General features: G+C 46.0%; 1 protein-coding gene across 3 annotated transcripts; it reads right to left on the reverse strand.

The window, feature by feature from the left end:
- Window positions 1-3,843: 3,843 nt before the first annotated feature.
- GLRX5 (glutaredoxin 5) lies at window positions 3,844-13,067 on the reverse strand. Of its 3 annotated transcripts, none has more exons than XR_014242418.1 (3): window positions 12,603-13,067; window positions 9,455-9,626; window positions 4,349-4,477 (listed from the first exon to the last, which is right to left on the reverse strand). XR_014242418.1 is itself a non-coding variant. In XM_082384634.1 (2 exons), exons 1-2 carry the CDS (start codon window positions 12,969-12,971, stop codon window positions 4,299-4,301), a joined length of 465 nt encoding a protein of 154 aa, XP_082240760.1. In that variant the 5' UTR covers window positions 12,972-13,058; the 3' UTR covers window positions 3,844-4,298. The 3 variants fall into 3 exon arrangements, 1 of the variants encoding a protein (XP_082240760.1); XR_014242419.1 differs by lacking the exon at window positions 4,349-4,477 and adding an exon at window positions 4,486-5,328; XM_082384634.1 differs by lacking the exon at window positions 9,455-9,626 and having other exon boundaries at window positions 3,844-4,477; window positions 12,686-13,058.
- Window positions 13,068-13,219: the final 152 nt, after the last annotated feature.

Here is a 13,219-nt window from a genome sequence, read left to right on the forward strand (position 1 = left end):
CTGGGAAGAAATGGGATGGGAATCCAGGAAGTTTGATCCAAACCCAAGCTCTTAGGGGTTGCCCTGTGCTGCTACCCTGGTGAACTGTAATGACCTAACGCTTCTTGTGACTCATCAGGACAGAACGGAGAAAGAGAATCCTTTGCTTATTTTTTACATATTTTTCTAAGCACTACATATGCTAGCGATAGCGGATCCTCGAGTGAAGCCAAGCAAAAGGGCAATGACAATCTGGTGCCGTGGGGACAAAGCAGGGAGGTGAGGGAAGGACTTCTGGGGCAGCGACCTGGGAGGTCAGTAAGTAGGGGAGTGAGAAGTGTAAGTAGTGTGTCTGTGGAAGGCCATTCTGGCTGCAGTCGGGGAAAAGGCCTTCGAAGCAAGGTGCACTTAGGCTTTCAGGCCAGATCTGCTCCCAGCTCAACTGCACAGCCCATGCAGCAGTGACACTGCTCTCAGGAAGCAGGACGGGATGCGACTTCCCACAAGTCCCCCTTGGCCACGTTGTGGGTGGCTTGACAACCGCTCTTCCCCCTTTCACCGTTCCTCCCCTCTCCCTCAAATTAGCTATGGGACTCCCCTGGCGGTCCCGTGGTTGAGACTCCACACTTACACTGCAGGGGGCACGGGTTCGATCCCTGGGCAGGCAACTGCATCTGGTGCAGCCAAAAAAAAAAAAAAACAATTCTCAACCGGATTAAGAAATCTATCTTTTTTAATAGCTATCAAATCAGCTCCTTTTGGTGTGACCATCCACCGGTATCTATTTTTGCCCGTCAGTGACTCTCAGGAACCCACCTGGAAGCTTCCTTGCCCCTGGTTTAAATGTACTCCAACATAACTTGGCCAGCACGAAGGTCGATCCTCTGAACCCTTAGCCCGATCTCTCGTCACGAACACCAAGGGACCCAACCTCTCAAGAAACAATTTTCCTCTACATAGCCAAGCTCGTTAATAAATTTACAAGAGTTCTTTCTCAAGCTAGCTGCTGGGGCATTGGTAATTACAGGAAAGCTTGAGGTCCCAGATTCTACCCAAGTCAATTCAATAGGGTCAATAACAAGAAACCCAAGAAGCCTTAAAACTTACCTGCTGTTCTAAAATATCTCCCCAACTTAAATGAAGTGTAATGACATTTATGTAACTACCAGCTTACTAGACAAAAACTACCTCAACTCATACAAATGTTCTAAAATAACTTCATCTATTTCTAAACGGTCTAATAACACAGGACTGAAGTTGTGACATAAATCAAATCAAATGATACAAGCCAGTGTCCTGTAGTGGAAAGCCGTGAAGTGGACCTTGCATTTTTAAATAGATGATGTGTGATATTGCTGTTTGTACAATGAACTTTGGTGTCACTGTTCTAATTATCACAGTGAATTCTAATTATGCAGATCATTAACGTTATTCAGACTGACATCAGATAGCATCTTTAATTTCCCACTTGGCAGAGACTTGTCAAGCATAGAGAAAAAAAGGATTAATTAACTTTGGAAAGAACATTTCCATTTCTTGTAGAGCTCAGTGATTCCTTAAACTTTTAAGCTCTCTGGTGACTGATACGATCTCACTATGATTCATAAGCATCTGAGTCCAATTATTTGCCTCGTAGCTCTCCCCTAGTGCTAATATTCCAGGGAGGTTTCCTACATTGATGTTTCCCTACAAATAAGGTTCTTATCATTTCATTTTTTAGATGAACCCTAAGGGGACATAGGCAGGTTGAAGGAAAAGCCAAAAGGAGCAAAATTATGGAAAGGTACCCTATTGCACACCAGATGTGAAGGCGAGGGACAATTTTGCAGACTCATGTGTGTGCCCCACGGCCTGGTACTCATCCAGGGACAATAAAAAGTGGTTTGTTAACGGTATTCTTTCCAAAGGACAAGGTCACAGCCTCGGCTCGGCCACCACGTGGCAGCAGCACAGGCAGCTCTGAGCTCAGGGCTTCCTTCCAGCGCCCTCACTCTCATCTGTGAAGCAAAGTGCTTCCAACAAGTGAGCTCCAACCTCCTCTAAGGTCTGTGTAAGCTCTTAGCTTAGAGCAAACCCAAAAGGTATTGATGGGATGCAGTATACAATGCATGTAATATAAAACTCTTTGTGGCAGTAATCTGCTTTTCTTTTCCCTGAAACCCTGAGCTCTGTAATTTACGAGGGGCAGTCCTCTCACCTGACAGGGCAGTCCCCAGGGATGTGGGACACTCCCCACGGATGTGGGGATGGGCTACAACTTGCCTTTCTTTTCTCCTGGGAATCTCACAACCTCTGGGGGAAGGATGGAGCCAGGAGCTGTGAGCTACAAGACCACCCGGCAGGTCAATCCTTACCCCACCAAGTCTGTCCGTTTTCAGAGCTTTTCCAAGTGGCACTCGTGTAAACTCAATAATCAACACAGAACAAGCCTCCAGAACAGCTCCAGGGAAATAAGCCATCCCTCTTTCCTTGTCATTTTTGCTCTTTTCATTAAAGAATGCAGCTTCTTCTTACCTCTGTCACTGTAAAGATGTGCTTCTAAACAAATGCTCTGTTTAAGCAAGCCCTTGGAGATGAATGAAGGCTTCTGGGGACCCAAGGGCACACGGTGACAGGATGGGCTTTCTTCCCACGAGTCGCTTGCTGTAAAGCTTACCTCTAGCTCCACCTCCAGCCTAGGTGGAGAAGCACAGTCTTGGTAAAATACACCATGTACTGGAAGATCTTGGCTATGATTCCAATTATGTCCTTTTTTATAAAGGCCCCATTTTATTTTTTTTAATTGTAGGTGTTTTAGGTATCTATTCTTTTTTTAATTTATTTATTATTTTTGGCTGCGTTGGGTCTTCGTTGCTGCATGCTGCCTTTTCTCTGGTTGTGGTAAGCAGGGCTACTCTTTGTTGTGATGCGCGGGCTTCTCATTGAGGTGGCTTCTCTTGTTGCGGAGCATGGGCTCTAGGTGCATGGGCTTCAGTAGTTGTGGCACATGGGCTCAGTAGTTGTGGCATGTGGGCTCAGTAGTTGTGGTGCACAGGCTTAGTTGGTCTGCAGCGTGTGGGATCTTCCTGGACCAGGGTTCAAACCCGTGTCCCCTGAATTGGCAGGCAGATTTTTAACCACTGCTCCACCGGGGAAGCCCAAAGGCCCCGTTTTTAAGGAATAAAAGACTCATGAGACCCTATTCTTTGGAGGGCTGCTAATACTGCTCCCTCTCCAAGTGCAGCGCAGGTGGCCAAGCACAGGTCTTCAGAGATGGGCGTGCGGGGCGCCCTCCTCCAGCCTCCCCACCTCACTTCTCGCCAGTCCGCCCAAGCCTCCAACTGGATCATCAACACCTCTCAGCATTCACAACACTTACTTCCCTTCGAGAAATTAGAGTACAGCTTGATGGCAATTTTTGTGGCAAATTTAACAGAAGAGTATGAATGAGAATCACTCTTTAATTCCTAAAATCAAAAGGTCAGCGGTGCTAAAAGTCCTTATCGACTGAATGTCTGTGTCCCCTCAAAATTCCTATGCTGACATATAACCTCCAAAGGGATGGTTTTAGGGGGTGGGGCCTTTGGGAGGTGATTAGGTCATGAGGGTGGAGCCCTCATAAATGGGATTAGTGCCCTTATAAAAGAGACCCCAAAGAGCTTCTGTGAGAACACAGTGGGAACACAGCTGTCTGTGAAGCAGGAGCAGGCCCTCACCATACACCTGATGTGCTACAGCCTTGATCTTGGACTTCCACCTTCCAGAACTGTGAGAATCAATATCTGGTGTTTATAAGCCATTCAGTCTGTGGTATTTTGTTATAGCATCCCGAACGGACGAAGACAAATACTTATTGCTATTCAGATTAACAACTCACACGTGGTATCCCTGGGTTGGCAGTTTATTTTAAAAAAACAACACCCCGGTTATCTTTTCTTCCTTGTCCATCAGTTTTCTTAACAGAACAAGTTACAAAAAATTGGGGAGGGGGGTGTATTATCTTTGCAGACTGACATATTTGCAGAGGACTCATGAATAATAATGATGATTCAAAAGCTCCTAGGTTTACTCCTGAATCAAGCAAAGAGCAAAGGACAACATAAGAAGGAATTGTTTACAGCAATCTCATCGTACAACATGGATTATGACAGTGCAGTGGTTACAATTACGTTCATGATAGGATATTCCTTGCTCAAATACCAGACATGCTAAAATCACCAGGCTGCTTACAAACTGGAGGAATCAGTGCAAACAGTCATCTGAAGAGCAAAAACCAGAATCGGGAAGGCTTTTCTGGCAGTGAGATTCTGACACCAGCGGCTTCCTCGCATGGGCCACCCTCACTTTGAGTCTTGATCTTTCTTTTCATCTAAGAGGGCGGAGCGGATCCCCAGCTTTTTCAGTTCTTCCACCAGGTCCCCATTCTGGTGCATCTGCAGAAGAATGTCACAGCCCCCCACGAACTCGCCGTTGAGGTACACTTGCGGGATGGTGGGCCAGTTGGAATAGTCTTTAATGCCTACGGGGAAAGAACATTTAAGCGTCATTTCAGTGGTCAAATACTTGTACGGCAAAATATGTTTCCCTGCTCCTAGGGACACGCCGTATCCCCTCCTGGCTCCCCATCCCTGGGGGACCGTGTATTTGCTACAAAGAGCATAAGTTTTAGGGTTGAATGGACCGCTGACTCTTCCAATTATAAACAGTGAGGCCTCCATCCTGTTTCCGCCCTCATCTCACAAAGTTTTTATGAGAATCAGGTTAAGTAAGGCTCTCATAAACTACCTGCCACACAATCGACCCCGGATTAATGGCAAAGAACTTGACTGGTTAATGCAAGTGACACAAGATACACAAGGCTATACTCCCCATGCTTCTGCGGGCCACGTTTTCAGCAAAACAGACAAACGAAAGAAATGCCACTCCATTCCCAAATGGACTGCTGAACGTGGACCCATGGACCCATCATGGTAACTCACTGGCACACTGGGCAGCTCACACCTAATGTTTTCCGTGCCTTCTCCGCTGGTGAAGTTACAGACACTGAGTCACTGGCTTTGATCTTTTACCCAAAGAAAAATCCCTCTCCTGTGGCTAGACTGTGGCCCTCGTCCTATTCAGCCCCTCAGATGAGCTCTCCATGGCACAGCCGATCTGGCTCAGCACAGAACTCGCAGCGACTGAGTGAAATGAAGGAAAGGCCCAAAGCTCATGAAGGGCCACGTCCTGGGCCAGGCGCAGGGCCACGGGGTGAGACCCACTCCCTGCCCTAAGAGACAATGGCTTTGAGAACACACCGAGATGAAGTATGTTCAGGGACAGTGCAGCCATGGGATGATTCTTTTCAGTGCTGGGCCACGAGGATGATGGCTATGAAGGAAATGTGGTTTCAATCTTGAGGCAGAAAAGATCACTCTTTTCTAAATTCCTCCTTACCTTTTACTTCCTTTTCTACTCAGAGGTTGAGATGAAGTATACTTTTTTAAATGTACAAATAAATGAAACAGAAAAGTCAACAAATTCTTCAGGCAAAAGACAGTATGACACAAATTTTAGAAATCGGTCAAGTGGTGGTTTTTATGTAAACAAACTAAAAATACAAAACCTTTTTCTTGATGCCCTATCATTTATTATCAGATGAGTTTTACCAAATAAGATTACCAATATGAGTTACATTACAAATAACTGTCCCAAGATACCATGTGTTTTTCTCTTTTAAGTCACTGCTTTCTAAAAAACAGCGACTTCGCTGTAAACGACAGCACTAGAGGGCCCCCAGTAGAGAGCTTTATCTTTCTTCTGCAGGCAGACTTTATGGATAGAGAAATGGTTACAACGTTATAGGCCCTGAAAAGCTCACTTCTAAGCCACTCTGGGTTTCTGTTTAAAAAAAAATCAGCTAGAGGTTTGGAGGTTACCAATAAAGGGCAAATTCCATTAACCATCAGAATGTCTTTATACTTGAATACCCTGATGAATTCAAGTTTGTTTTTTTTTATTTTTTGAATTCAAGTTTTTCATCACTCTGATGTTTGGTGCTACATAAACAATTACTTAGCATGTAAGCTGTATGTTTTGGATTTTTTTTTTTTAAACTCTATCCTCAAACACAAAGAGTCCATCAGAACTTAACTTTACATTTCCAATGACACATCTTTTTTTACTTTATGACGGGGGGAGATTAAGAAACGTTTAGAATAAATATGAACTTTTTACTTCTTCTAAACTTTCTTAAATATCTGTTACATTTATGTACATGAACCACTTATCTGCACAATATTATATCTGGGTTTTTTTTTCCAATTAATAATACACTGCATTAAGCTTTCCATGGCAATGAATATCTACTGATTCTTTTGGTGAGTGCCTACAATTTTTGAAACACACCAAAGGTGAAAACAAATTTGCTATCTGAGGGCCACCCAAAACCACATGTTTAATCCTAAAAAGTACAATTTTTTAAAATAAAATCTTTGTTGAGTAAAAGAATGACTTGCTTTCATCAGTCGTTTTTATGGTACTACACTCAACCAAAGCATTAGGCTTGTCCTATTTTATGGTAGCACACTCAACCAAAACATTAGGCAACAACTAAACATTACATTGTTGCAGACCATATGTCCCAACTATAAGGGAAGGAAGGAAATCCATCCTAACCACCAGAACTACCAAAATAAGTGGGCTTTCCATCATCCTGAACATCCAACATACAGTCACATGCAAGGGAGGCTAACTCCTTCCAAACCCCTTGGCCTGCGACTGTCCTAGTAACTTCAAGAACTCAGAAGAACCCACCTCAGAACACATGGCATTGTGACAGCATCCAAGGTGCCTACCAGCTGATAGTTTATCAAAATTAAACTTAACTACTTCTTTAATTTTTAGATTATCAAGTGTTACAGGCGGCTGTTGTCAAAGCAAAGCTCTGGCATCTCTCCTAAAAACGATGCCATTTTCCATGTTTAAAAAGTCTGATTACAAGTTTAAATATTTAAGGAAATACCCAATTGCTTCCTACAGAGTGAAGTGAGAAACTTCCAGTAAGACTACATTCATAAATTGAAAACTAAAACAAATTCTATCAATTCACAATTAATTGTGTAAACATGGCTAATTTTTCTCACCCTTTAAATTTTCAGTAACTGCAATATACAGTGATAATTCTTGTATAACAGGGAATAACTCAGAATCAGAGAGCAACTCTTGAAAATGAGAAAATCATACCCAAGAATGGATTTTAATGATAACTGTATTCTATAGATGACAAACTGCGATTCGGTTTGGGACAGAAAATGCTGACTGCCAAGTTATATAACAGGTAACACGAGGACAGGGACTTAGGAGGCTGTCTTACAAAATCAGTTCCACATACACCTACTGCCCCACCAAAACAATGTAATGTTCCAAAGTATCAAGCCAGAGGGGAGAAAATGTTCTGGAAAATTCCCTTCCAGAACTTTCAAAAGGTACTTTTCAAAATTCATGACATTTCAGAACATTGGACCTCGTTCCTGGTTTGGACAATCATCATAAGAGCACCATGATTATAGTTTTCTTTGTTCCTGGTAGATTTTCAGTACACAAGCTTCAGAGTCTGATGCAGGTTGATGCCAACTCCGCCACTTAACGAGGCTCTGTTCCTCGGGCAAGTCATGTCACCTCCTCCTGGAATCACATATTTCTCCATCTTCCTTAACTTAGAGAATGATGTTAGCACTGCTTGACAAAAAGTAAACCGCGGTGCCGAGAGGGACAAGGCGCTGGTTTAGGGGTCAGCAGACTGTGGCTTGTAAATACCGCCTCAGATAAATCTGCTCACCTCTCAACCTGTTTCCTTTTCTGTAAAATGGGAATAACTCTATGCCTCACATATTTGTTATGAAGATTAAGTAAGATATAATTGGTGAAATGAATTAAGCTCCCACAGTGCCAGGTGCACTGTGGCTACGCTCTCCACGTCAGTGTCCTCTACCCCACCCTCCCCAGGAATGCTTTCCTGACAATATATGCAACGGGGAAAACAGAGGGAAAGAATGCAGGAAAAATACCAGTGAAGTATGCCATGCAATAATAAAAATACCATTTACTGAGCTAAGGGTTCCTGAGTTTCATACTCTAAGTTTTTCACATATCTAATCTCATTTCATCTTTACAAAATTCCTACAAGGTATGTATAATTATCCCTATTTTACAGATGAAGAAATGAAGGCTCAGAGAGGTTAAATAACTTAACCAACGTCACAGTGCTGGCATACGGTGGAGACAGGATTTGAGTCCAGGTGTCTAGGAGTCCAAAGGCCAGGTTCTCGACCACCAGAGGTGGTCTCTGGCCAGGGGCTGGCATCTGTCAGCTGGCATCTGCCCCCCCGTGAGCCCCACCTGCACGACACATGGATCTGCAATCCATGGGACTGTTCCACATCTTTAACATTTATAGACACAAACGGCGTTAAGCCACAATTACCCTTTTGCAACTTGCTTTTTGACTAAGCATTGCCTTTTTTGAGATTCAGTCACATTAACTACATCTAGATCTAATTCTTTTTTCTTTTTAATTTTTAAAATTTTTGGCTGCGTTGGGTCTTTGTTGCTGTGTGGCTTTCTCTAGTTGTGGAGAGCGGGGGCTACTCCTCGTTGCACTGCGCGGGCTTCTCATTGCGGTGGCTTCTCTTGTTGCCAAGCATGGACTCTAGGCGTGCGGGCTTCAGCAGTTGCAGCGCACGGGCTCAGCAGTTGTGGCGTGTGGGCTTCAGTAGTTGTGACTCGCGGGATCTAGAGCACAGGCTCAGCAGTTGTGGTGCACGGGCCTAGTTGCTCCGCGGCATGTGGGATCTTCCCAGACCAGGGATTGAACCTGTGTCCCCTGCATTGGTAGGTGGATTCTTAACCACTGCGCCACCAGAGAAGTCCCTAGATCTAATTCATTTTAACCACAATTTAGTTTTCCATCATATGACTAAGCTACAGTTGCTTTCTTCAGTCTGCTGCTAACAGACCAAGATCTGTTGTTGCCCACTTTTCATTATTACAAGGAACACCGCAGTGCTCCCCCTTACGTGCATCTCCCAGCTCACATGCAGGGGACGGTCTCTCTAGACAAAGGGGTGGCAAACTACAGCGTTCGGGCCAAAGCCGGTCCACATCCTTGTTTCTGTAAATAAAGTGTTACTGGAACTTCGCCCCGCTCATTCGTCTCTGTGTTCTCCCCGCCTGCTGTACACCGTAACAGCAGAGCTGAAGAGGTGTAACAGAGACCACCAGGCCCCCAAAGCCTAAACTTTTACTCTCTGGCCCTTTACAAGCTTGTCGATCCCTGATGTAGCCTAAATACCCGCGACTGAAACAGCTGGGTGTTCAGCTCTGTTCACCTTCAACTTGACTGGGTACTGATAGTCACTCCTTCCAAGTGTGGGCACCACTTTATACCCCCATCTGCAGCATACAACCCGCCCACCAGACACCTACGCACACTTGTTACCTCATTTTTAATGCTTACCAACATCATAGTTCTACTATTGCCTTAAATTCCTTGATACTGGAAAGGCTGGGCATACTTTCAAATGCTTAATAACCATTCAACAATAGGATGATGGGTATTCATTCAACAGACGCTGTTCCCGATTCGAGGAATACAGTGGCGATCTGAGTAGGCAGAAATTCCAGAGTGTCTATAATGTTTTTAAGAGCAGGGAAGAGAGTTTATGATAAAATGATAAATAAAAGAAGCATTTATTCATTCATTAAAACATGCATTGAAAGCTCGCTTTGCATAAGCATCACACACAGTGCTCAGGGAGTCGCAGAAGACATGTTCCCTGCTCTCAGGAGGGCAAAATGCTATATATAGACATGCGTGATCTCAACTCTGTTAAAAAAAAAAAAAAAAAACTGTTAGAAACTAGATCCAAATGTTAATAATAATGGTTTATGGTTTATACGGAATTACAGGGGATTTTCATTTTCTTTAGATTTTCAGTGTTTTCCAAATTTCTCCCATGAGCACGTTACTTTCGCAACTGAAAGTAAAGATTAGTCTTTGTTAAGACCAAGAGCAGGATATGGTGACATCCATCCACCGTGACCCTATCCCTTTGTGGCCATCTTGTGTGTGCTCCAGATTTTTAAAAAGGAACAAACCTTGAGGAAGGCCAAAACGCAAAGCTGCCTCAGTCAGCTTGGTTCTTTGGGTCTCAGGTCTCAGGCTGACACCTCTGTGCATCATAATCCCTGGACCCAGTGCCCAGAACTAGGAGACAGTGTCTGAGGGTCTTCTTCCGACTTGGGTCCTTTCTAAGACTCAGCCTGCTCTGGCACAAGAAAACAGGAAAGGCCAATTTTGCAGAAGCCCCTATCCTGTTACTAGAAGTGACCTTGGGTCTGGGAAAAGTTCACAGACGTATCTTTAGTTGGCAAAAGCAAGCATCAGACAGCCTGTCAGTCTCTCTTGGCAAACCTGAAGGTGTGGAGAGCAAAAAGATGAAGAATCTTCATGTTTTAAAGCCTCACCCTGGCTAAACTAATCCCCACTCTAATAACCTGCTTACACCACCCTGCCCTAGTCTAGAGGTTAATACTTACCCTAATGTTTACTTTTCTAGGCAACGAAAGACGTGTTATGCTCAATATATATGCAACACATTCACTTACTAAAAGTAATGGTCTGATGAAGCTCAATGGTTAAGAAATTTAAGGGTTAAGTTCCTGTTGCTATTGTTTGAACACTTAAGAACAGAAGACTGGAAGTCAGATACATAAGTGCTCTCGGCAAACATTCTTATTCCTGCTGTTACTTTCAGATTACTGGCCATCTTCCAGTATAGCCCATCTCTGGTTATATTTCAAAAAAATGTTTTAATTCAAGTATAGTTGATGTATAATGTTTCAGGTGTACAGCAAAGTGATTCAGTTATACCATCTCTGCTTGTATTAAACAGGAGAACAGAAATTCATAAACCAAAGACTCTCAAAACTTTAAGCTAAGCAAGGTATCAACAACACAACGTTTTACTAAGGACCACAGTGGCAATTTGCAAGCGGCCTGAGGCAAGGTCCCAGCAGAAAGATTACAGAGTAGTTTCTCCTATCTTATCTTTTAGGCAGAGACGCCACTGCTGCTGCATGAAGACGGCAGATCACCCTGTATGTGAAAAAAGCCAGCAATTGGAAGCATTCCAGTAGTCCAGGAAGGGAGAAGGATCATGGGGGCATAGCACATGGTAATACTACATATGCCTCCTGGTAACTCTAAGCTGCCTTCACTCCTTGTTTCCATCCACCAAAACCGAGAGTTCTATAAGGATTAGATTCCATGGAAAAAAATACTTTTAAAACCATAAAGTGCTAATAATAAAATAGCTACCATTTAATGGATGCCTTCTGAGTGCGAGATAAGAGGACAGGCACTTTCTAAAAGTTTTATTTTCCCTTTTTTCCTCACAAAACCTTTGCCAAGTGTGGTTTCATTATCCTCATATTATCAAAAAGGAAAATGCAGTCATGTGACTTGCTTCGGGTTGCACAGCTGATTGGCCAAAGGAGTCTAATCCAAAGCCCTTCCCTGACGCCAGCCTGTCGCATCTCTGTTGGAATGACTATGATTGACAACTTCAAATGCAGAAGAGCAAAATACAGAATTCTGAATGCAGACTACCATAGCACTTGATGCCCTAAAACACTTTTTAGAACACTGTCGCTAAACAGCAGCAGGAAACTCAGGGAGAACTCAGTCACTGAAAGTCTGGAATGCCACCCTTCAGGGGGTACAGGCACGGTCCCCCCATGCCTCCGCCAACCCCACCCACCCCAGCCAAGGAGCAGACCCGGGTGTTCTGGCCTCTCTCTCCTCCCCCACTAAGATGAAATAGAAGAATGCAGGTAAGGTTCTCAGCAAGGCGCTCATCAGAAAAGATGCTGGTTAACTGTCAGGGCCCTCCACCCTCCCCTGTGGGCCGCTGAAAAGTCACAGACACTACTGTGTCTGCCCCAGACCCTGACTGGCTCCTGGAGCTCCAAGCTTGAGTGAGCTAGGGGCCAGGAATCATTCCTCGTCCCTCTCCCCACAAGCCTCTCCAATCCCTAGTCCTCACAAATCTCCCCCATCCTTGAGTATCTAAAAATAAATTTAATGTCTTTTTCTTCCACACCAGATCCCAACTAAGACCTGACCAAAAGCTGTGTCAACCGCTCCTGTAGCAGCAACAGAGAACGGTCCCTGACACCCCGAGCCTTGAGGCACGACAGGCCAGCCTCTGACCCCCTAGCCTCAGACAAGGGCAACCTCGACCCTCCCCCCCGCCATCGACAGCACCTGCTCCTTACCCACGAGACAGGGCGGCCTCTCAAAGTGTCCCCAAAGTGCCTACCTCTTAACGGCTCTTCCTGTATCCCTCTCTGCCCACTTCCCCAGCCCTGCAGAACAGGGAGTCACGCTGCTGACCACGCTCCTTGGATTCAGCCGAAGGGCACTGGCCCCGAAATGCCTTTTTCAGCTCCGAGTGAGGACCGGGGAACCGTTAGGACTTACTCCATTGCCCAAGTTGGCCCAGAGGCCCAGATCCTCGAGACCCAGTTCAAGTCGATCGTGCCCCCACCCCAGACCCGTGTGGAAGCTCGTGTCTGAACTCCCCTCGAGCCCCCAGACGGACCTTGCCCGACAGACCCTCGGCCCCGCAGAGTGGCCTCGGCCGGTCGCCCCCCGGCCCCGCCCCCGCCCCCAGCCGGCTCTGACCTTGCCGGAGCTGGGGGTCGTCCAGCACGTTGTACGCCGCGTAGTCGCGGACGCCGTGCAGCCGCAGGATCTGCACCACGGCGTTGCTGAAGCCGCACTGGGGCTGCTCCGGCGTCCCCTTTAGGAAGACCACCACCCTGTCCTTCTTCACCAACGCGTCCAGGTGCTCCGACGAGCCGCTGCCGCCCGAGCTCGCCGCCCGCACGCCCGGGCCCCGCAGGCCGCCGCCCGCGCCGCGCCCCCAGCGGAGCAGAGCCGCCGCCGCCCGGCCCAGGGACCCGCTCATCCCCGCACGCTGGCCGGAGCTCTCGACGGCCAGGGACCTGGGCTAGCCAGCCGAAGCCTTCCCGGGGCCCGGCCCGCGGAGGCCCGGCCCGCCCCCCGGAGGCCCTCATTGGACCGGCTCCGAACAGCTCTCCGTGATTGGAGAAACTTGGTCCTCAATTGCTGGATTCCACCAATCATGTTACTCGTCCCGCCCCGACAGGTTGGAGGCGGTCCTTACGCCTGAGCCGCATTTCATCGCCTTACCAT

The sequence above is a fragment of the Balaenoptera borealis genome (genome assembly GCF_965194805.1).
Source record: "Balaenoptera borealis genome assembly, chromosome: 3".
NCBI lineage: Eukaryota > Metazoa > Chordata > Mammalia > Artiodactyla > Balaenopteridae > Balaenoptera > Balaenoptera borealis.

What these genes read in the sequence shown, in the direction of transcription:
- GLRX5 (XM_082384634.1), bottom strand. Translation starts at nt 12,971, where the DNA reads ATGAGCGGGTCCCTGGGCCGGGCGGCGGCGGCTCTGCTCCGCTGGGGG. An exon ending in CGACCCCCAGCTCCGGCAAG is followed by an intron (nt 4,478 to 12,685) that starts GTCAGAGCCGGC and finishes CTTTCCCCGTAG; the next exon opens with GCATTAAAGACTATTCCAAC.